This window comes from Rhinatrema bivittatum, chromosome 2, assembly GCF_901001135.1.
Source record: "Rhinatrema bivittatum chromosome 2, aRhiBiv1.1, whole genome shotgun sequence".
NCBI lineage: Eukaryota > Metazoa > Chordata > Amphibia > Gymnophiona > Rhinatrematidae > Rhinatrema > Rhinatrema bivittatum.
The window spans coordinates 172,386,651-172,411,711 of NC_042616.1; the positions used below are offsets into that span (position 1 = coordinate 172,386,651).

A 25,061-nucleotide genomic window follows, 5' to 3' on the forward strand; every position below is an offset into this window, starting at 1 on the left:
GTAAACCGATGTGATATGACCTGTCATGAATGTCGGTATAAAAAAAGTATTAAATAAATAAACAACTAAATTTTCATTGATATGAACATCATTTCTGTAATGATTATTTTATTATAGCCCCTGAAGTAGCCCTTCACTGGGCAAAACTCAGGCCTAGAGTTGGGCACTCACGGATTAATTATTTCTTAATATATACCTATTGGAAATTTCCATTTATCTTGGTAAGGGGCTTTAAAAACTGCTCTCCATATTGCTCTATAATAACCCAAAATTAAAAAAACAAAAAACTGATGTCTGTTTTCATTGTCAGGAGAATCATCTCGGAGGGAGATTACATACTTTCGACATGACAAAAGTACTCAGTTTGACTAAAGCAACAATATCGTTTGTTAGGACATTTTAGAGTGAGCTGTAGCAATCACCTAATAAATGTTATGAAAAAGGATGTCAGGTAGGGTTACAAGGAAATTAGAAGGAGCATTGTGTTCCTCTTGAAATCCAAACTCATCGCTGCATTTTTCTGTGCTTTGTGCCCTTCTTAATCGCACACTGATGTCTTCAAATGGTAGAAGAACTTTCTTTTTCAGTTGCCAAAACATCTAGAATATTTATTTATGTACGATCCAATGCCAGATGTAGATACTGCAAGAAATGGATACTCAATAAATAGCATTTATCTGGGATTTGGTATGTATTTGCCTCAGAGTAGACACTAAGTCCATGCCCCTTTAAATAAATTAATTGTTCCATATTTGTTAGGGGGACACAATTAATTTCTTTTCTTTTTGTTTTTATATCCAAAATTTGTGGAATATTTGCAGACTTGGGAATTCCAGATGTCTCCACAGAAAGCTCCTTATTTTGGTCTTGTTTATAAAAGCAGCAGTATAGTAAATGTCAGTCTTTGCCAGGCTGGTTTTGAACCACTGTTGTCAAAGGCCTATTTGACTTTACCTATAGTGGGTCTTGTGAGCGAGTTTGCTTTCTGACATCGATATTCCAAGCTGGATCTTCTCCCAAGATGGGATGAAAATTGACCTGCTTGATTCTTTTTTTTCTTCTCTTCCCAGTCAGGCATAGGTCTCTCCAGATTTTAATGCTGTGATTTCAGAGTCCTCCCCGTATTTCCCATTTAACTGTTCACTGTTGGAATCACGATGGTACAGATAGATTGGGACTTCAGTAATTGATGTTGCTGTGTAGGATGTAGATCTCATGGAGCAGTGCTCTCTTCGCCTTTGGCCCCATTGGGTTTTATACTGCATCCATTGTCTTTTCAGTGCTCCTTGTACCTAAAAAATGTGGAAAAAAAAAAAAAGATAAATTTGTATTTGGGTCTATACATACTTTCACAAGATTAACTCATATTAGTCCTCAAACTACATTTTATTCATACTGAAAAAATGTCAGATTGCCATATTAATTTCTCTCTATATTATAAAAATACCATGATTTCAGGTGAGCATTGTGGTGAGTCTCCACATGCAAATAACGATGCTCAGTCAGAGCTGGTGGAGCGAGGCGAGTCGCTGTGGGGTTGGTGCCACTGTGGGGCTGACAGCAAAATCGCTGCTGGGGCGCCTCAGGCCCCAGTAGCAGCAGGAAGCAGCCTGAGGTAGAAGAGGAGGGTTGAGTGAGAAGAGGAGGGGCGGAAGGAGACGAGTGGAGGCTGTGGAATGTGTGCACCGCGGATGTGTTCCAGCAGCAGAAAGGCAGGCGGGGTTTCCCAGGCCTCATCGGTGGCAGGAGGTGGATGGAGATGAGAGTGGGAATGATGAGTGGGAGAGAGAGTGAAAGGGAAGAGAGGGGAGAGGAGAAGCAAGTAAGAAGAGTGGAAAGGGAAGGGAAGTGAGGGATGGGGAGTGGAGTGAATCAGGGAGGAAGAAGGGTGCAAAGTTGTTGGGAGGGAAAGAAGAGAAGGAGTGCATGCACACAAATCACTTTACACCACTAAACACCCCCACCTACAATCCTTAACACACATCCTATTTATACCACCACCTCCCCCACACACTTATCTCACACACCACCATCCTCTCACACACACATTCATAAAACCACCATACTACACACATAGGGGGTAATTTTCAAAGGAGTTACGTGCATAAATGTAACTACTATTGTAGCAATTTTCAAAAGCCATTTACTCATGTAAAGTGCACTTATGCGAGTAAATCCTATGGACGATTCAATGGCATATATTGTAGCAATTTTCAAAAGCCCACTTACTCGAGTAAAGTGCATTTACATGCGTAAAACCCAGTTTTACGCATGTAAATGCTTTTTAAAATCAGACCCATAGAGTTTAGGAGAATGGGACAAACTGAAGAGTGGAAGGATGAAAAAGTACCCTGAGCCATACATACCTAACATCCCCCATCCCTGACATCACTCCCACCCTCAACCCTCATCCCCAACTCCCAACTCCCACCTTCATCCTTAACCTTACATACAAACATGGGGAGAGGGAAAGTTTACAACATCAAGAGTGCAAGTGGGAAAGAGTGAATTCACATATAACCCACACCTCCCCCCCCACAAGGTAACTCACCACTCTACCACACCACTTGCACTCACATGCCTCTGCACCATCACCTTTACACACCTCCCCTCACACACTCAGGGGAGAGGAGAGGGAGAAATAATCCCCCCACACACACACTCCACCTACATCACTACCCTACACGCCCCTCAACCATGGGAGGGGGTAGGAGATGGAGAGTGTGGGGGAGGGCAATTAAGGAGAGAGGCAGGGGAAAGGACAGGAGTGCTAAGGAGGTTAGAGGAGAACAAAGAGGAGAGTGTAAAGGTGGGGGAGGAAGGGAGGGAGGGAAGGAAAGAGTGCATGCATATCCTTACCCCCTACATCAGCATCTCCAAAGCAGATTCTTACACATAAATCCACTTTGAAAATTCCCAGGTTGTGGTGGTGCCTGCATGGACATCTGAGCACATGTGACTTTCTGCATGAATATTTATGCATACTTTGAAAATTAAAAGCATACATCTAAATGCTTTCCCCTCTCCCATCTCTGCTTTCCTGGAACACCTACCACTGACAGTAGGAAAGAGCACACTCAAAATCAAGTTATGTGCATACTTTATCCCATACAACTCCCCGGATGATTTTCAAAGATGATTTTACACACATAAAACTAGAGTTTTTAAGTGAATTTGAAAAGCCCAATGCACGCCAAAATTAGGGAATGAGTCAATATATTGGCCGGATACATTTATACATGCCCGTGCTGCGCACAAAAGAAGTTTCCAGAAAGGGGCGGGTAATGGGCATTCCGGGATTCTAATATGTAAATTGCACATAAATACTTGCGCACACAGTCGCACACCAAGTTCCCCAGCTGCGTAACTTAATTTCTGCTATGGATAAAAAAATCTAGGCAGAAGAGCGGGATTTTAAAGGTGGGGGCTAATGGGAGGAAGGGAGGCTATTAAACTAGGGGGTTTGGAAGTCCTGTCCCTTAACTGGGTGAACTAGGAACGAACTGGGAAAGCTGACAATAGTGTCAGCACACGTGCTGTTAAAATCCCCCCACGTATGCGGTAGAAGCAGCATTTGCATGCATATGTGTGCATCCACTTTAAATTGAGTGCACATGTGTAAGTGGTCAGGCTGTTTTATAACATGCATGCATATACACGCATGCTATAAAATAGCCGCATCCCTGGGTGCAGGCCGACAAACGTGCACACATGTTCACCTGCACGGCACTTTGAAAGTTACCGTCTCTGGGGCGGATTTTAAGAGCCCTGCTCGCCTAAATCCGCCCAAAACCGGGCGGATTTAGGCGAGCAGGGCCCTGCGCGCCGGGAAGCCTATTTTACATAGGCCTACCGGCGCGCGCAGAGCCCCGGGACTCGCGTACGTTCCGGGGTTCTCCGAGGGGGGCGTGTTGGGGGCGTGTCGGGGGCGGGCCCGGTCGTCGCGGCGTTTCGGGGGCGTGTCGGCAGCGTTTTGGGGGCGGGTACGGGGGCGTGGCTACGGCCCGGTGCGGGTCCGGGGGCGTGGCCACGCCCTCCGTACCCGCCCCCAGGTCGCTGCCCGGCGCGCAGGAGGCCCGCTTGCGCGCGGGGATTTACGCCTCCCTCCGGGAGGCGTAAATCCCCGGAGAAAGGTAAGGGGGAGGTGTAGACAGGGCCGGGCGGGTGGGTTAGGTAGAGGAAGGGAGGGGAAGGTGAGGGGAGGGCGTTAGAGGATTCCCTCCAAGGCCGCTCCGATTTCGGAGCGGCTTTGGAGGGAATGGGGGTAGGCTGCGCGGCTCGGCACGCGCCGGCTATACAAAATCCATAGCCTTGCGCGCGCCGATCCAGGTTTTTAGCAGATACGCGCGGCTCCGCGCGTATCTACTAAAATCCAGCGTACTTTTGTTTGCACCTGGAGCGCAAACAAAAGTAGGCTATTCGCGCTCCTTTTAAAATCCGCCCCTCTGTGTGTAAATCCCTTTGAAAATTACCTTCTAAAAGGGTAGGTTTGAACTGTTTGGGTTTGTAAGGACTTTTCAAATTCAAGTTTGGATATCACCTTACAAACGATGGGGGTCATTTAGCAAATTGCTTTATGGCGTTTTTGCATGCGAAAAACACCTATAACACATGTGAAAATGACATAATGCATGTGAAAAGCACCATAACACATGGTGCGGTGCAAATTAGGAAAAGGGGAGGAGTTTGGGGTGGGATTTCTGGCTTGGCATATTGCATAGTTTTAATGCAGGAAATAGGAGGGGGGGGGGGGTCGATTTTTTTTTGCGGCGCGGGCCTCCGTAAAAAAAAAAAATAGCGATGGGTCGGGTGGGGGGGGGGGGGGGGGGGGGGGTTGATTTAAATGGTCGGATGGGTTTTTTTGTTTTTTTTTGCGGCGAGGGCCTCCGTAAAAAAATAATTAGCGATGGGTCGGGTCGGGAGGGGGGGGGGGTCGATTTAAGGGGATGGATGGGTTTTTTTTGGTTTTTTTGCGGCGCGGGCCTCCGTAAAAAAATAATTAGCGATGGGTCAGGTCGGGAGGTCGATGTAAAGGGTCGGATGTGTTTTGTTTTTTTTGTTTTTTTTGCGGTGCGGGCCTCCTAAAAAAATGTGAATTGGAATTGGAAACGATTCCAATTCACATATCTTAACGATCAGATTCGAGCCCCCCCGCAGCCGAATCTGATCGTTAAGACGATCTGGCACACGATTCACATCTCTACCCCTTTCTTTTGCTCAGACAAAAGGAACCCATTGAAAAGGGTAAGTAGGGGCCCTTTATCTGGGGCAGAAGTAGGGTCAGAGGAGCCCAGGGAGGCCTGGGTTCCACCATCTGTTTTTACATTGCTTCATTTTGGCAGGGGTGGGGGGATGTGTTATGCCTTTTAGCTGGTTCAACAATTCACAGATACTAGTCCCTCCCTCTATTTCCAAGTCTTTGTACCTGTTTTTCCTGCTAATGGCTCTGCTCTGTTACTCCTGCCTTGTCCTGCCACTGGTCTGCTCCTACTTTTAACCCCCAGGCCCTGTTTCTTTCCCTTGGACTAACCTATTGGCAGCCTGACCTCGGCCTGGCTTGTCATCTTTTTTCATGAGCTGGAGTTATTTATCTACTCAGACTGCTTAAAATACTGTCCCAGTCATGCCTAACACTTATGCATACACTATATTCAGTGTAGTACTTGGTGCCTTTAACTCGTGCTGAACATAACAATACATCCAGTTTAACACCCACATACCAATTACACAACATGTACAACATTAAGGGAATATGGTTTAGAAAAACAGTTCTAAGGAGACGAAATGCAGACAATAATTATGTATCACTGTGGGCTGCAGTGTTTAGCTTAGAAAAGTGCATCCTATGAGTTCTGGCTTGTAAGGACATTTCTAAGCATATTTGTAACCTCATAAAAAGAAAATACCTAAAATGTTGAAATCTTTAATGTGGCAGGAAACTATTCAGAAAGACTTTTCTAAAATTCTGTGCCTATTGAAAAACATTTTTTTAGTATTAAGTAACAGCTTAAAACCAAACCAACTCCAAAATTATACTGTCTATATATGTGAATATAAGAACATAAAATTTGTCATTTTGGGTCAGACCAAAAGTCCATCAAGCCCAGTATCCTGTTTTCAACAGTGGCCAAGCCAGGTCACAAGTACCTGGCAGGATCCCAAGGACTAGATGGATTCCACACTGCTTATCCCAGAGATAAGCAATGGATTTCCCCAAGTCCACCTTAATAAGGGTTTATGGACTTTTCCTCCAGAAACTTGTCCAAATCTTTTTTAAACTCTGCTACACTAACAGCTTTTACCATATCCTCCATCAATAAATTCTAGAGCTTAATTATGCATTAAGTAAACAAATATTTCTTCTATTTGTTTTACATGTATTACCTAGTAACTAAAGACACTAAAGTTGGATTTTGACAGACTTCTAACAAGTTGTATATTTTAGTCTCAAAAATTGTTTTCATTCACAATTGGTCCAATCTTTTCAAATTGTCTTGTGAAGGGCAATTTTCAAAGAAATTTACCTGGTTAAGTATTTTGCCAGGTTAAATGGCCTGACTGAAAATTGCCTGCCTCAAAAGCAGCTAAAAGGAAGCCCAGGTTCCATAGCCCATACACTTTTAGCTATAGAAAAAAGAGGTGTTCTTGTGGGTGTGTTTAAAGTTTGGGGAGGAAAACTGCACATGCCATTTGATTTTTCAATTTAGGTGCATTATTTTGATGGCACCCACGCAAATAGCAGGTCCAAAATTCATGGGTGCATTGAAAGCACATGTGATAATTTTGAACGAGAAATAATGCAGGTAGTTTCTGGAATGTGCATTCATTTGAAACAAATAGTTAAAACATGACAAATGATTCTATTTTTATGTAATTTGTGACTCCAAAATGAATAGAGGGGTTCCACAAATGAAACTAAAATTTTCATCCCATTCATTCAAGTTTTACATGCAAGTTTATGGGCACATTCAAATCTATGGCTGTGTACTTCTGAGTAAAAAGTAACTGGTAACTACTACAAACAACTCTTGTATGTTTGAAGTTACAGTCTTGTCAGTGCTGAGGCAGAACAAATTGGCAAGGAGACCAGAGGACAAGTCATGGTGTAGCATCTTTTTAATTAGTCTTTAGCTGCCACGTGGATCAAGTAACACTGATGTCATCCCACTGAAAGGTCTGAGCATGTGCAAGAAATTCTCCATTTCCTTTCTAGTATTTGTTTTTGAAAAGCTCCTTGAGAGTTTATAATACTCTTTAAAAAGTTTTAAAAAACTTTATAAAAATTGGCTTTGGTACTGGTAAAGGACTGGTTCTCTGTTATAGTGGTTTCGCTGACTGTGCCAGAAAGACAGGCAGTGGCACTTTTACTTTTTCTTTTCATTGGTGGAGGATCAGGGTAGGAGTGTGGAGTCTGCAGCAGTGCCAGTGAATTTTTTGTCTCTGTCTTGTCCAAGATAGGACAGCAGTGAAGGAAGTACTTTGTCAGACTGAAGAGAAGAAGAGTCTTAAGAGGTTGCCAGGCTTTCTGGTTCTATTTAACAGCTTTTTTCTTTGAGGATTGGAAAAGGAGTCAGTTGGCATTGAGTGCACCCAGCACACTGTATATGTGTCTTGTGTGTGTGTGTGTGCATGCGAGTGTGATAAGTCCCTCCTCCCCCCCCTCCACGAACAACCTTCCTTCCCCCTCCCCGCCCCATTAGCAAACCTCCCTCCCCATGCGCTAGTTTCGCTCTAATAGTGCATACTGCTACTGTTCCTAGTTATGTTATGTTATCCAAGTTGTTCACTCCCTTGTTCATTGTAAGACATATGTTGTCATTGTTTTCTACTTGTTATAATGTAAACCGGAGTGATAAGTAATTCTGTTACCTGAACTTTGGTATAAAAAAAGTTATAAATAAATAAATAAATAAATAAATAAATAAATAATAGAGTGGCACTGTGAGTAGGGGAACAGAGCATGATTATTTATAAATAAATTCATTCCTTTGTAATATCCAATCCCCAAATTCCATCATGTCATTGACAGGAAAATGGAAAGCAGGGAACAGCTGCCACAGAAGCCTTGCCAGTGCTAGAGTCAGCCCAGCCTAGCAGTAGCAGTAGCAGTAAAAAAAGGCAGTCCTGCCTTTAAGTTGAAAAGAGACTTCTTTAATCACAGAAAGGAAGAAGTGGAAAACAGCTCAAATAATATTAAATTCAAATTTGGAGATTAAGATTCACTGCTGCCTGTTCTCCCTCTGGGTTTGGAAAAGAGTGAAAAGAAGGGAGTGCTATCCCAGGTTGTGAGTAGCAGGGCAGGGACAAGGACTAACAGCCACGTAGCTGGTAAAAAAAAAAAAACCAGCCGTGCACGCCTCTACATTAGGTACTGCTTCTGAGGCAATTGAGCCAGTATTTTCAAAAACTGCTTCTGAGGAAGAATCTTGCTTGAGATTCCCTGAATCAGAAACTTAAGAGCTAGTAGCTGAAGAAAAATTGGGAGGATTAGACAGTATTTTCTTAGCCTCCAATGCAGAGAAGGGGAGATAGAGATTGATACTGATGGTGATGAGAATACCCCCAGGAAGAGCAGGCAGTGCAGGTAGAGAGTGTGAGAGATGCACTTTTCATTTTTTCTCAGGGTCTATATTCAAATAACTTGCAAGAATCAGTCCCCAAGGACATAGAGATGAGATCACAGAAGATATCCATCATCTGGAGGCACTTTAAAATGAGGGAAGACACGTGCTTGCTCATTGTATTCACCACAATAAGCATATCAGTTGAGGGAAGCAAGTGGGGCACCTGACAAATACTGCTTTGCAGCATCACCTACAGAAGCATCACCTGCTAGCATTGGAATAAGGGGATAGTGGCAGTACTATCCTGGAGGCCTCTACTGCCACTCAAAGTAAAAGCTAGAGGAAAGGAATTGAAAAGAGGAAGACTTTTTCCCTAGCTGATCCCATTTCCCTCTTCTACCAGTCAAGTGGCAGGCCAGCAGCTCCCTGCTATGTATCTGAAACAGCAACCCATCCTAGAAGAAATGGGGTGATGTCATGTATCACTGTCCCGGGGCATCCAAAATAGTAACAAGGGGCATTGGGAAAATGATTGCCCTGGATTCAGGAAGTGAATAATGTGGGCTTTAAGCATCTGCTGCATATTTTAGCCCTAATTACAACATCTCCTAAAGGACTATATTTAATAGACAGGTTATCCCACCCAGTACAACCAGTTCTGGAACACAGGAGGCTAAGGCATAGAGGAGTTATATCTGGAAGCTATGCATACTTACTTGTTGTGAGCATGGGTGCGGTCACCTGCTCAAGAGAGAGAGTGAGCCCTTGGATCATGGCACAACCTCAGGGCAAGGCTCTGTGACAGGCAAGCGTATCTAGGCATGGACTGGACTTGGATCACAACTTGGTTTTGGATCATAGCTTGGACTTGGAACAAGGCTCTCAGGCCTCCACTGAACCTGCACACACAGAGTGAGACCTAACAACACAATGCTGGTCTCTTGGTAGCCCTCTGGGCACTCAATAGCCCTTTCAGACCTGCCACTTGAAACAGTGAGTGCATCAGGACATATGAAGGCTGAAGACAGGACATGGCATGATGAGGACCTTAAACAAAGAATTAGAACATGGACGAAGGCTCTGGAGATGAGGAACATGGACAAAGGCTCTGGTTCAAGTAAGAGTTCAGACTCCGAGGGCACTGCACCTCAGAGTTCCCTACACGGCCCGCCGTGGGCTGTCATGGACCATGCTGTCCCATTGCGTGTCCTACACAACCTGCCACAGGTTGATCGTGGATCACACCGGGAGCAAGACAGGCTCAGGACTGAGACTCGGATGAGGACAGGAGCCAAGACATCCCTTGGAATTAGGAACATGGCTTGGAATGAGGAACATGGCTTGCAATGAGGAACATGGAGACCACTGGCTGGATAACCTCCACAAGCCCTGGAACTAGGAACATGACTAGGAACTCGAGATTTGACTTGGAACTTGATTTGGAACTTGGAACTCTAAAAACAAGGATGGATTCCGAGGACTTGATCCATTGAAGATGGATTTGGAGACAGGTCTTGTGCCAGGAAGCACCCTACACAGTCGTCCCCCCCCCCCCCCCATGGGCTGGTCACGGACCATAATGCTGGCATGCCTGGAGGAGGGATGAGAGAGTCTTGAAGGCTGACCTTGGAACAAAGACATGGACATCAGGAACTTGACTGAGGACTTGGATGAGATGAAGTTTCAGAAGACTTGGACGAGGCACTGATGTGAGACCAGGAACATGGAACGTAGAACATGGAGGAGCTCTCACAAGGATCAAGGTGTCCAGGAGGGGGCATGGGGTAAATAAGGGGGGGCGGGGGGACAGACACGGAAGTGCAGGCTGCCAATGTTAGTGTGCTTTCACATATGCATTTACCTTTCCCCTTCTGAAAATGTACCTCATGGTTATAACACAACTTTGGCACTGAATGGACATAGTCAGTAATGAATGTGCATGAGCTTTGAGGATTTAGATCAAATGTGGTCAGGAAAGCACTGACAAAACATGAATATTGACATATTATGGGGTCAAATCTGAGTGACCCATGTAGTTGCAAAATATGCAGATACTTTTAGCATGCATATATTTTACCTAATTTCAAATAGAAACTACCCAATTATTTTTTCTTTAAAAAGTAGCATAAGGCAGAAGCATTAAAAGTAGCTTTGTACTTTGAGCCTGCTATTGGAGCAGGGGCGGGAAAAGTGAGGAGAAAAGAGTGTGCTTAATTTTGAAAATATCATGTTTTATTCCTCCAAACTCAACACCCCGTGGGAATGTCTCTTTTTAAGCCAGCTAAAATATTACATGAAAACATGCATGTACTTTTAGATGTATAAAGGCGGGCAATTTTCAGCCAGCCCAATTCACCGGGATGAACTGTCTTTCCCAGTCATTAAGAATGGAAAACACAGACACTTCAACCACTTAGAATTGTCATCACAGAACTTTAAGAATGATAACAAGCATTGAAACAACATTGCTTTCTAAGGTGACTATTGAAAGGTTAGGGCATTATAGCAAGATTTAGATCAATTTGTCCCTCTGTAACGTGGAGGTTCAAAGTGCACTGTACAATTTTTGACAGTTACTGCTATCTAAAACTGAGTCGGTGCTACTCAGAGATCTAGGAAAATATCATGTTCCTTCATTGAGCAATATTTTTTTTATCTGAATGCACATGGTAACATCCATTAGATTTTAGACTTTAAGAATCAGAATTAAGCATAGCATAATATCATAATGGCCACTGGAGAAGGAGTAGCAAGCATTATTCAGGGTTTCCCAAAAAACAACCATCATAAAAGTAAACAGATATTTGTCACTAAAAACACCTGTTTGTACAAATATTTGCTAAGACTCCTGCTGATGCTTCATCAGCAATGTTTAGGTGCATGGCAATGAGTATAATGAGATGCAAAGGAATACATAATAGGGTCATGCAAATTATCACCATATTTATTAAACCACACACTAATTAGTGATTGCATGCTATGGTCCAAAAGTTATCAGTCACTGTGGACCACACATTTGACACTGATTGCACACATTATAACAACCACCTTCTGGTTGATGACAGGCTACTGGGGAAAATAGGGGAGTTTCAGTTGCTGCTGCCAGATACACTGCAACATGCAATTCAAGACAACTGGAAGAAAAGGACAGGAAAGGAGAAGCAGGAGAGGAGAGAAGGAGAGTGAGGGAGGAAGAGAAGCAGTAAGGAAGAATATGAAAACAGATATATTGAATCCCCTGATTTTCAGGCTGGACTTTACTGAGGCTGAAGTAATCCACAGCTCAAAGACTATTTTGGCCCTAAACAAAGATTTGAAGGATGTCCTCAGTCTGCTGACAACCCTGCCTCATGCCATACCTGGGCTTGCCAAGTGTCTGAGCTCATTATATATTCTTGCCTCTAAGTCTGTTTAAAATATTATGGTTGTAGTTGGCAGAACGGGGCAATCCAGATTCTCCAGTCGTTTCTGCCATATAGTAGAAGCCATGCAAAGGTAAGTTACAAAATAAATCAAATTTTCTAGTCAGAGGCCACAAAGGACATTCTTTTAAAGGGAATTTTCTCACCATAGCTGGCATATCTAGTGTGATGTGTCTCGACTGCACACATCATGCTGAAAGCACCATGTGTAAAGGAAGGTATATTCCTTAATAGAAAGTTCTATCATTCCTTGAATGTACAGGTGGTATGTGTCACACACATGAATAGTTTGAATGAGATTGGAAGCAGGCAAGGTCCTGCTACTTCCAACTCACTCTATTCTGTGTCTCTTTGACCTCTTCCAGCAGTTTGAGGCAAGCCAATACAGCAGAGACTGGTCGCTGGATGAATACTATTCCTTTAGCCCAACTCTTAAACCACACAAGCTACATCTCCCACATATGCCAGCGATACTGCCATGAATGCTGGTCAAAAAACCCCCAAAAACATAGCAAAGTGAACTAGCTATCTTTAGGAATACTTTCAGACAAAACTAACTGGCTAGGTTTTTGATTGAAATGTTGCCTAATATAGCTGGTCAAAAAAATTACAATTTTCACCACCTAGACTTAGCCTGTTAGTGTAATCCAGTTCCAGGAATACCCCAATTTTTTAACTAACTAAATTTATGCACATATAGGGGGCAATATTCCAAAGCATTTAAACATGTAAAATGTGGTTTTATGCATGTATATGGGCATTTGAAAATTACCCTGGGTGTTGCACATGTAAAAGTATGCATGTAAATGATTTTGCACATCCTTGTCTGTGTACTACAAAGAGGCATGTCTGGGGCGGAGTTGTGGAGATGCTATAGGTTGTTGATGCTTCTGTTGTTGCCCTTTGCCCCTCTTGTGGTATCTTGAGGTGATCTTGACATTGTTTGAACTGCTCTCTGAGTACCTTGGGGTGTTCATGCTACTATTGTTGCCTCTCTCTTGTGCCTTGGCTTCTACATCTCATTGTTTCTGCTGCTTTATTTCTCTTTTGTTGCCTTGGGCTATTCATGCCACAGCTGTTGCTGTCCTTTGCTCCTCCTTTGGTGCCTTCCCATTTACCTCTCTTTTGGTTCCTTGGAGTGTTCAAACCACTGATTGTGATGCTTTGCTTTGTCCCTCACATTGTGCCCTGGATCGTTCATGCCACTGTTGGTTCCATGTTGCCCTGTCATGTTTCCCTGGGCTACCCATGCCACTCTTGTGGCCACTTTATCCCACTTTTGGTGCCTTGGTGTTCTTTTCCCTCTGCTGTTAATGCCTGCAAGTTTATTAAGCTTGGATAGACAATTCTAATAGTGTCCAAAATATAATGTATTACTTCCTCCTTTAACTTTAATGAAATATAAATGAACAAATGAAACAAACAAAACAAAATGAATTACTGAATAAAACAAACCAAAGAAACCAAACCAACAGTTTTTTACGCACATCGCACGCATCGCTATTGGCAGTCCTTAAATCTGCAAGCCAGAATGCTCACTAAGGGGTGAATTTTCAAAGAACATAAGAACATAAGATATGCCATACTGGGTCAGACCAAGGTCCATCAAGCCCAGTATCCTGTTTTGAACAGTGGACAATCCAAGACACAAGTACTTGCAGGGCCGGTGCAAGGGTATTGGGCGCCTTAGGAGACTCTTGCGCTGCCGCTCCCCCATCCGGTCGCGCCCCTCCCCAGTCGCGCCCCCCGACTGTGTGCTTCACTGCTTGCGGCCCTGAGAAGCACACAGTGTTGCGCCCCCCTATGGCTCGGTGCCCTAGGCAACTGCTGATGTTCGCCTAATGGACGCGCCGGCCCTGAGTACTAGAACCCAATCTACTATTCCTTATTGATTAATAACAGTTTATGGACTTCTCCTTTAGGAACTTATCCAAACCTTTTTTAAACCCAGTTACACTAACTTCTGTGACCACATCCTCTGGTAATGAATTCCAGAACTTAACTGTGCAATGAGTGAAAAAGAATTTTCTTCAATTTGTTCCTCAGCAAAGTCACTGTTACCGCACCGTTATTGTTACTGAGTTACCCTGTTACTCTTTCCGCCTCTAGCGCATTCCTTTCCTCAACCCAGTACCCCTGTTTTATTGTAACTTTCCTGCAACTTGTTTATGTTAAGGTTAAAGTTTCTTATCACACTGTTCTTTGTAAACCGATTTGATATGATATTTTTCATGAAGGTCGGTATAAAAAAAGTTTAAATAAATAAAAATAAATAAATGAGCTACTTGCTAACTTCATGGAGTACCCCTAGACCTTCTATTACCTGAGAGAGTAAATAACTGATTTACATTAACTTGTTCAAGCCTTTCATGATTTTGTAGAGCTCTATCATATCCCACCTCAGTTGTCTCTTCTCCAAACTGAAGAGCCTTTCCTCACAGGGCAGTCATTCCATGCCCCTTATCATTTTGGTTGCTCTTCTTTGCACTTTCTCCAATGCAACTAGTTACTATATCTTTTTTGAGATGTGTCGATCAGAATTGCACACAGTATTCAAGATGTGGTTTTACCATGGAGCGATACAGAGGCATTATGACATCCATCGTTTTATTTGCCATTCCCTTCCTAATAATTCCTAACATTCTGTTTGCTTTTTAGATTGCCACAGTGTTACGTTAGTGGATTCTTGGGCCAAGGGGGAGTTGATGCCACCTATGTGGAAGAGCCCCACAGTTTCCCACCATCAGCTGGCGAGGTCTGAGAGTGATTGAGACCCCGAGGAGCTTTCATTACTACCAGCCCTCATTCCCTGCAGGTTGAGCCCTTGGGTACCAGGGCCAGCTGGACTTATTTGGGGTCTCAGGTATGGAAAGTCTCGTGGCCCAGAAGCCAGGCAAAGGTCAGGGCAGGTGGCAGTGCTTGTGGTCCAGTAGTCAGGCAAGGATTAGGGAAGGTGGTGGTGCTCGTGGTCCAATAGTCAGCCAAGGGTCAGGGCAGGCGGTGATACTTGTGGTCCAGTAGTCAGGCAAGGGTCAGGGCAGGTGGCGATACTCGTGGTCTAGTAGTCAGGGAAGGGTCATGTCTGGCGGCAATATACATGGTCCAAAAGTCAGGCGGGGGTCCGAATCCAGTAAATCCAACAAGAAGACAAGGGTCCAGGAATTCCAAGCAGAACGAGAACCAGAGGAAGCCAAGGCAAGGTCTGAGGGCAGGCCTTGCATAGTTATAGGCCAGGGCCAGAAATAGGAAGTAGGGGCAGCGCCTGCCACTGTCCCATTAAATGGAGGGAGGAGGCGCGTGTGTGCGCCTAAGGCAGCCAGGAGGAAGAAGCTTCAGTCAACCGGGCCGCGCCAGAGGGCTACATCGACGGAGGATGGACGCGCAGGAGGCAGCGCGTCTGCTGCGGCTCCCCGCCGTGACCACGATCCTGGGAGCGAGAGGAATGCTGGCGCAATGCCGGTAAGTGGAGGGGACCGGCCGCGGGCCTCCGTGACCGGTGCCCCTAACACACAGCACACTGAGCTGATGATTTTAATGTGTTATCCACTATGATGCCTAGATCTGTCTCCTGGGTGGTAACTCCTAAGATAGAACCTAACATTGTATAACTAGAGCAAGAGTTATTTTTCCCTTTATTCCTCACTTGTCCACGTTAAATTTCATCTGCCATTTGGAAACTTAATCTTCCAGTCTCACAAGGTCTTCCTGCAATTTATTTCAATCCGCTTGAGATTTAACTACTCTGCATAATTTTGTGTCATCCACAAATTTGATCACCTCTCTTGTCGTACCCCTTTCCAGATCATTTATAAATCTTATCTGATTTTCAGTGCTAGATAGCTAAGTTTAACTGGACAGACTTAAGCAACTTAAATTTTAGCCAGCTTAACTGAAATTGGCCAAAATGTGGCCAGCGACTGTAAATGAGGAACTCAGCCCTTTTTTTGAAAAATGGCCTTTATGAGCAGAAAGAAGGTTAGAGTGGATAGAAAAATGAATAAGATGCCAACATTCAGCACCAATTAACCATGTAAGTGGTGACTTATCTGGCTAAGTGGCAGTGGCTGAATATCCAGCTGTGATCAGTAGTTGCCACTTAGCTGAATAAGTACTTATCCAGCTAAGTAGTTAGCTGGATAAGTGGAAAGCAGGATGTGAGCGGATCAGGGAGGAGCTAATTGTCTGGTTAATTTAGCTGGCTACGTGCCGATATACAGACTTATCCAGTTAAATTAATCGTATAAGTTAGACCTGCTCAATAGTAAGTCTAAAGTTAGCCACATAAGACTTATTTGGCTGACTTTTACAGGAATATTCAGCAGCATAGCCGTGCTTCTGACTACCTCTTTTAAATTAGCCAAATAAGTCTTATGTGGCTAACTTTTTTATCTGGATAAATTTGAATATGTACCTCTGAGTATTTAAGAGGACCAATTAGGTTAATATATCATACCTATAGTCATCCTGAGTCTCCATGCCTGGTTTTGTAGATAATAAAAATATGTAAATATTGTTCATAGACCAATGGATTGGAAATAACCTTGGGGTCCATATTCAGGTCCTATGTGGCTGTGCTAGTTAGCTGCTTAAACATAACTAGCTAACTAGCAGGGGATATTCAGCAGCACAGTCACACCGCTGAATATTAGAGATGTGATTCGGCAGAACCTTTTGGTTCGACCTTCGTTATCGGCTCGCCGGGGGAAATTTTGTTTTCCCACGGTTCGGGCCGATTTTTTTTGACTGCCCTGAAAAAACCCCCCCAAACCCATCCCAGCCCTTCAAATTTAATTAATTGCAAACCCTCACCATCCCAACCCCCCAAGACTTGCTCGACCCCCCCAAAAAACTTGCCGAAAGTCCCTGGTAGTCCAGCGGGGATCCTGAGAGATAGCTCCCGGGACCCCGCTGGACCACCAGGGACTTTTGTCAAGTCTTGGGGGGTCGGGATGGTGGGGTTTGCAATTAATTAAATTTGAAGGGTTGAGGAGGGGTTTTTTGTTTAATGTGCCCTTTCTTCCCCGCCCCAAAAATGATAGGAAAACCGCACAACATTTTGTGGATTTTCCTTTCGTTTCGTCAGCCCCCCGAAATGCAATGGAATAGGAAATATCTTCTTTATTTTCTATTTCGTTGCAACGAATGCACATCCCTACTGAATATACCTAGCTATTTTAAAGTTGGGTGGTTACATATAACTAGCTAACTTTAGGACAGCCCTATAGCCTGACAAGAGTTAGTGGCTGAAGATAACTCTGCTCCTCCTCAGAATGCCTCCTGCCCTCCCCAAAAATGCTCCCATTTTATCCAGCTAAATTCTAGCCGGGTAACTAGTTATCCAGCTAGAATTTAGGAAGAAAAGGGCTGAATATAGCCAGGTAAGCCATTTAGACAGATAACTATTACATTATCAGTCTAAGGGCCTCATTTTCTAAAGTATCGCAGGCCTGCGATACTTTAGAAGATGAGGGGCGGGGGGCGAAATGGGGGGCGGGCCTGCGCTAGCCGGCAGCGATCGCACCGTCGCGGTGCGATCGCTGCCGGTTTCACACCCAATAGTGCCACCATAGGAGGTGTAGCTATTGGGAGCGAAATAGGCAGCGAAAAGGCACTTACCTTTTCGCTTTCTGCGGCGTCGTGCAGAGTCGGCCCCGGTGACGCCCCGACTCCTCCTCTTCTGGGGCCGACTCCACCCCCATCCTGGTATTGCGTGCGAGCGGCTTGGAAAATGAGGCCCTAAATGGCTTTTGAATATGGACCTCCTTATCAATATTCATTGTGCATACTGAGTCCTGAAAATGAAACCTGTTGTTGACTCAAGGGAGCAAGAGTTGTGGAATAGTGATGTAGGCTTATGTGAAAGATTATGTTAAATCTATAAACATGATGAAGGTAATTTTCACAGCCATGTTCACGCATAAAGTAAGGCTTTATGCACATAAATGTCTTGTAATAAAATTGCCAGGGATTAGTATGCATAAAAGTATGCACATAACCCTATTTATGCATAATTTTATGTGCACAAAAAACAAGCATTCTGGGGGTGGAATTGATTTAAAAAATTATGTACATAAATTAACTTGTACAAGTTACACCCTGCGATAAGTAAGTATAATTTTGTGCAGGTTAGGTTGCGTACTTTATTAGACATAATTTTCAAAGTGAACTTATGGGCAAATGCAACATGTAACATACCATGGTTGTTATATAATTATTCTCCTTTTGGACAGTGACATGACTAAAGATTTATGTCATTCAAAATAAAGATATAATCTCAGTGACATAACCCAAGAATTGTTGACTACATCATCTATTTCAGGCATCTTTCACAGAGGTTTTCGGAGATTCAATGAAAGACTGACTTTTTTTTTAACCAATCCAGGATAAAACGATCACTGAAACCTGTGAGAAGGAAACATCATTGCATAGGGCACTTCTATACTGTCTATAAGAAAGAATATTGTTATGAAAAAGCTGTTCTAAAAGTAATAACCACTCTTATAAAAATGTGATTATTGTTACCAGCAAATGATGCTTTATGTATGTTTAGGAAGGGTATTTAATAACAGCATGTGTCAGGTTAAAGTGTGCTTTAGCCTGAACTTTGAAAGTGGAACTATGTGCATAAGCTTGCTTTGAAAATTAGCAGGTGTGTGTGGAATCCTCCGTGGCTTGTACGTGCACATTTACACCTGTTTCATAGCAAGTGCAAATATATCCATATAGATTTACATGTGTGCTTTAAAAATCAAATGTATGCGAGCAAATAGTTTTTGCCTCCCCATCTCTGCCCCCCTGGAATGACTTTTTCTAGTGAGCAAAAAACTAGATTTGAAATTGTTTTTTTGCACATACTTTTACATGCACAACCCCTGGGCAGTTTTCAAAAGCCCATTTATGTGCATAGGTCCATTTGAAAATTTAGCCCTTAATATAATGAAAGAGGAAGCTGCTTAACAAAATGTAGATGTAATGTCATTGACTTCAAGGGCTATAGATGAAATATAGATTTCAGCTATGAGATGATACAGCAGGACTTTACTAACTGGACAGAAAATCGTTAATGTAATATAAGCTCCTTAATAAAATTTGGTGCAGAACTTTACACATTTTAGCAGGAACACTATTGTAACCTTGCTAGCTAAAAGGGACTACCCGTATGAAAACAGCAGAAGCAATAACACAATAACTATTCCAAGTATATGGGGGCAGCTTGACCCAGTGCAAAAGATACAGGTTATTTTATTGGTAATGGATGAGAAGATTTAACTTGTTCTCCATACTATGTTTAAATAATTCCAGTATAATTTTGCTAAAAAAAATGTGTGCACATTTCTTGGACTTATGGAGGTCAATATCAGCCCGGTAACTTTACCCAGATAGTTAGTGAAACATAGCCGGAAAAGTATTCTGCTGAATATACTTGGCTAAAATTACCCTGGCAATTTTAGGACAGCTCTTGTCTCAATCAGACTGACCCAGCTAAATTTAGCCAGGTAGCACAAAATAAAAATATCAGTATTCACTGGCTAAAATGTAGCCATGCCCCCATCACTGCCTCCTTTTATTTAGCCAAATGCTGTGTCAGTAATGAGTTATCCAAATAAAAGATAGGTAGGGAGTTGGGGAGAGGGGGAAGGGGAGGGGATTTTTCACACATATCAGGTTTTGCCCAGACAACTCAGAAAGTTACCCAAACAGACCGTTTGAATATTAACTTCTTGGTATCCTATGCACACAGTGTTGTGTTCCGCACCCGTGGCCATCTGCAGGCGCGCCCCCCTACCTGACCGCGACGGCGACCCGCCGCGGCAAGCATCAGGAGGAGAGCCGTGGTCCGGTGCTGTTGTTCCCGCGCGTTGGCGCGGGCCCCCAGGGTGACCGCCGGGCTGGGAGCTGTCCCTGCTCCTCCCGCGTGGCATCAAACAACTTCTCCCCTGCGGCCAGAATCCAAGATGGCCGCCACCATCTTAGGTGCAAGGCCGCGCCTCCTCACTAGATTTAAAGGGACCTGACCTGATCCCTTTAACTACTTCCAGCTGTCTTCAATGAGCCAGAGCAGAGGAAGTATAAAGGGAGGCTTCCTCTGCTCATTCCTTGACTTGGCAACTTTTGGGTTAGTCAGATCTGCTTGCTTCGGTGAGTTTTTCTACTTTGGATCCTTGTTCCTGTCTTGTCTTGGTGTTCCTGGTTCCTGACTTTGGATTGGCTAGCGGTGATTCCTGGTGTGTGACCTCGGATTGGCTAGCGGTGATTCCTGATGTGTGACTTCGGACTGGCAAGCGGTGATTCCTGGTGTGTGACTTTGGACTGGAAGCGACAATCCCTTGGTGTGTGATCTCGGACTGGTAAGCGACGACCCTCTGGCACTTGACCTTGGACTTCTTCTTAACCATCGTCTCCAAGGGCCCACCTAAGTCCCAGCGGCCCGGGTCCCTATGAGCTCCTCCCGGGGGCACCACGGGCTTCCAGGGGTGAAGCTCCAGTCAGCCCTTGCACCGAATGCTCGACTCCTTGACCTCTCAAAGGTCCACCTCCCAGCGGTCCGGGTCCCTAGGGGCTCCTCCTGGAGGGACCGCGGGCTTCCAGTGGTGAAGACACAGTTCCTTTCCTCGACGTCACGACTCTTTGTCTGCCTCCACAGTCACCTCAGTCTCCAGTGCCGAGGGTCAGCTGGTCATGTCTTCTGTTCCTGCCTTGCCACCCGATGGGAGAACCTACGGATCTTCCTCCTAAGGTATACCATCCTCCCATCGGCCCAAGGGTTCACAAGCCTGAGCATAACAGATTGCCAAGTCCATGGACCCGGCGGAGGTATCTGCCCGCCAGGCCATTCCTGGAATGGCCCAGTGTCTGAGGATCAGCAAAAGACCCTGGATGCCCTTGTCTCTGCTGTAGAGGGCCTGAACCAGTGTCTCGAGGCATTAGGGCCCATGAACCCCATGCTACCATCCCTGCCTGTGGCTCAAGGAGGCCGCCCTATTCAGCAAGGCGCTGTCCAGGCCACCGTGGGCAATCTCGGGCAGGTAATTTCTACGCAACTCCCGGCACCCTCTCAATATGCTGGAGATGCGAAGTTGTGTCGGGGATTTCTTAGTCAGTGCCAGGTTCGCTTTTCCTTGTTGCCCATTCAGTTTCCTAGCAACCTGGTCAAAACCAGTTACATTATGTCCCTGCTCGACGGAAAGCTCTTGATCTGGGCCTCTCACCTATGGGAAAGAAGAGACCCAGTGTTTGGAAACTTGAATCAGTTTCTGTCCGCTTTCCAACAGATATTTGATGAGCCTGTCCAAACCCATTGCTGTCTCAGAATTGCTCCGGTTGCGACAGAGTACTCGGACAGTGGCCGAATACGCAACAGAATTCTGCACCCTAGTCGCAGAGCTAAATTGTAGAGAGGATTGCCTCCACGGGATCTTCTTGGAAGGGCTAGCCTTGCGCCTTCAGAATGAGCTAGCAGTGAAGGAACTTCCGGATGACCTCATTGGCATGATAGAATTAGCCAACCGAGTGGATCATCGTATGCGGTTTCGCCTTCCAGAAGTAAAGGCAGCAAGAAGGCCCTCGCCTTCCCCCCAAGGGCACTTCAGGAGTCCTTCAAACACCCGCCGAGGAGCCCATGGAGTTGGGCCATGGGAGAGTTTCTTCACAGGAGCGCCGGCAGCGAATTCAGGAAGGACTTTGTTTTTACTGTGGCGCAGCAGGCCATCAATTAGCCACATGCCCGACGCGGTCGGGAAAACTGGGCCTAGGACCTGAATGAGGTCTCTTTCTGGGCCGTACTTCACCTGCACCTCCACTAACGCTACCAGTGGCATTAACATCTGCTGACTGTGAGTTCCACACCTTAGCCCTGGTGGACTCCGGCTCCGGCGGCAATTTCATTATGAAGAGCCTGGTGGAACACTTAAACATCCCACAAGTTCATCTTCCAGTTCCTTTGGTCATCTCCTCGATCCAAGGTAAACCTCTTCCTGAACGTGTGACACACACCACAGTTCCCGTCCAGCTGAGGGCTGGGGTTCTTCATCAAGAGCAGATGCCATTCTATGTTTTGGAGTATTCCATACATCCGGTCGTACTGGACCTTCCCTGGCTCCAGGAGCATGCTTCCCAGTTCAACTGGAAGACCTTGCAGCTATCATCGGCCCAAGGGTTCACAAGCCTGAGCATAACACACAGAAATGGATTAGTGTAACTGCTTCTACACTGTCTTCCAGAATTGGCAGGATTTCTCAAGGTGGGTAGGCTTTGGGTTTATCTTCCTTACTGGTCCCTCCATGTTCCTTGCTCTTGCGCAAAACCAAAATAACACCAAGGGATTCACTCCAATTGACTCCAACCATTTCATTTATTTTCTTGCACACAAATAACACAGCAAGCGAAGGTTCCAGTTCCGAGGTAGTAGTTAAAAGTAAATTAAAATCCCCACACTGCCAGTACATCAATGGATAATTAATGCCGCCTGATGCAAATTGATAATCCACAACAGGAAATGCTGCTCAAGTGCTCACATATCTGAGATTTCACTAAATGGTGGACTAATGCAAACACGTGACACTCACATAAAGATGGTTTGCCCCATGCCTCAGCAAGAGGATTCCCAATAAATCAGTTGGCATTTCCCTTCCTGAAGCTTACAAATGCTCTACAGGGAGCTGAGTTCTTTAGGGTTGCATGCTGGAAAGGGAGATCTTGCCTCTTCCAAATCTCTCCAAAAAGTGACTCCAATAAAACTGGAGCATGCTCAGATAAAACAACACAAAACATTAACACCTCCACAAGGGGCAGTAGAGTACCATTTTAGCTAGTAACCATGGGATACATACTTCCCCCCCTCCCCCAAAACCTGACTTCTCGTACAGGTACACACATATTTAACAACATTAAGTAAACTGATGAGAGACAACTCAATACATTTAGCTGCAATCTAATTAAAACTGCATCGTATTATATGTTCCAATCATCCTTCACTTAACATATATTACAGTACATAATTATTAGCAACTTATGGCTACCATGATCACTTATGAATATTCTGTATGTTAGAAAATTCTAACTGTGATGGCAGCTGACTAAACCTGGCAAAATCCAGGACCGCATATAAATGGTGCCATGGTAGTAGATGTCACTGTAGCAAAATATATAGGCAAAACAGTGATAGTGATATAATGAATTAGCTTAGTCTTTCAACTTGGCTGTGATACACACAAGCACAGGCACTGTGAAGGAACTTCCTATGGAAGAACTGTTAAGAAGTAGTACTTTAAAGTGAATGCATCAGAACACACCAGTTAAGGTGAAAGTGCATGTGTAACCTGGATTGGCCACTGTTGGAAACAGGATGCTGGGCTTGATGGGCCCTCTGTCTGACCCAGTATGGCAACTTTGTATGTTCTTAAGTGAGAACTAAGATTATTTCCAGGTAGATACAATTATGCACCAATAATTAGATCTTTATCATTGGGCAATCTGGGACCAATGCCAAATGTGCATATTCCTGGAAAGGAGCCATTCTCACTTCCTAGATCAGGGGTCGGGAACCTTTTTGGCTGAGAGAGCCATGAACGCCACATATTTTAAAATGTAATTCCATGAGAGCCATACAAGACCTACCAAATTAATTTACTACAACCCCCTACTCTCCTGACGCACCCAAAGGCCTGCCAAATTAATTTACTACAACCCCCCACCCTCCTGACGCCCCCCAAGACCTCCAAAATTAATTTGCTTCAACCCCCACCCTCCTGACCCCCCCAAGACCTGCCAAAAGTCCCTGGTGGTCCAGCGGGGGTCCGGGAGCGGTCCGGGAGCGATCTCCTGGACTTGGGCTGTCGGCTGCCAGTAGTCAAAATGGCGCCGACGGCCCTTTGCCCTCACTATGTCACTGGGGTCGACCAATGGCGGCGGTAGCCCCTGTGACATAGTAAGGGCAAAGAGCCGTCGGCGCCATTTTGACTACTGGCAGCCGACAGCCCAAGTCCAGGAGATCGCTCCTGGACCCCTGCTGGACCACCAGGGACTTTTGGCAGGTCTTGGGGGGTCCAGGAGGGTGGGGGTTGTAGTAAATTAATTTTGGAGGTCTTGGGGCGTCAGGAGGGTGGGGGGATTTTGTTAGATTTTTACTTTTTTATTAAAGATTTGTCTGCGAGCCAGATGCAGCCATCAAAAGAGCCATATCTGGCTCCCGAGCCATAGGTTCCTGACCCCTGTCCTAGATCTTTAAGGTAGTCATTATCATTTTAGGTGAAAAATGAACATTAGTCCCTAAATAAAAATCTCCTTTTAGCAGCTTCCGGTATAACTTTTCTTCAATGTACTGTGAAGAAACAGAAGTTAACAAAACACAGCAGAGACAATCAAACAGTTGGATTGGTATTTTGTCTCTGAATATTAAATACTAGTTGACACCCATAGAAATTCCCAGGAGGCCCCTATAAATTGTCATCTTTCCAGACCCAGCAGAACCTACCCTCCTGCTCTGAGCCCCAGTACAGTCTAATCAACCCCATTAAAGGTTACCCTCTCCCCCTGTGCCTACAGCCCCAGGAGCAGCACAGCCAGCCTGCACCCAACCCCTCCAGCCCCAGTCTAGGCTGCCTCTCCCAGACCCAAAAAACAGCTGCAATGCAGCCACCCATGGAAATTCCCTAGAGGCTCCTATTTATTGACCTCTCCCCTTAAGCCCTCACATAGCCTGTCCAGTCCCAGCGATTGACCTTCCCCCCTCCAGCCACATCCCTAACATAGCCTGCCCTTTCCTTCCAGTAGCATCAACACAGCCTGCTCTACTCTACCACCAGCAGAATCAGCTCCCTAGGCCAAGCTCCTCCCCCCAGCCCCAGCTTCAGCCCCAGTCCATCTTGCCCCCCCCCCCCCCCCCCCGTCCCATCAGCCCAAGCCCCAGTTTAGCCTTCAGCTATTGGGTTTGATCTCTGAGGGATAGGAGCTCTTCATACAACCTCTCATCAACTGGTAGGTAATCATACATGTGGCACTCAGTGCTAAAGGATGGATAAGTCCCCACTCACTGATGGACTACTGTCTACATCATAATTTTGTTCAGTCTGTAGTG

General features: G+C 44.9%; 1 protein-coding gene across 1 annotated transcript in view; it reads right to left on the minus strand.

Moving 5' to 3' along the window:
* Positions 1-201: 201 nt before the first annotated feature.
* CALCR (calcitonin receptor) overlaps positions 202-25,061 on the minus strand; it is a 493,707-nt gene continuing 468,847 nt past the window's right edge. Inside the window, exon 12 of the mRNA XM_029587050.1 lies at positions 202-1,292. Coding sequence (XP_029442910.1) covers positions 1,071-1,292 — 222 coding nt within the window. The 3' untranslated portion in view covers positions 202-1,070. The remainder of the gene's footprint in view (positions 1,293-25,061) is intronic.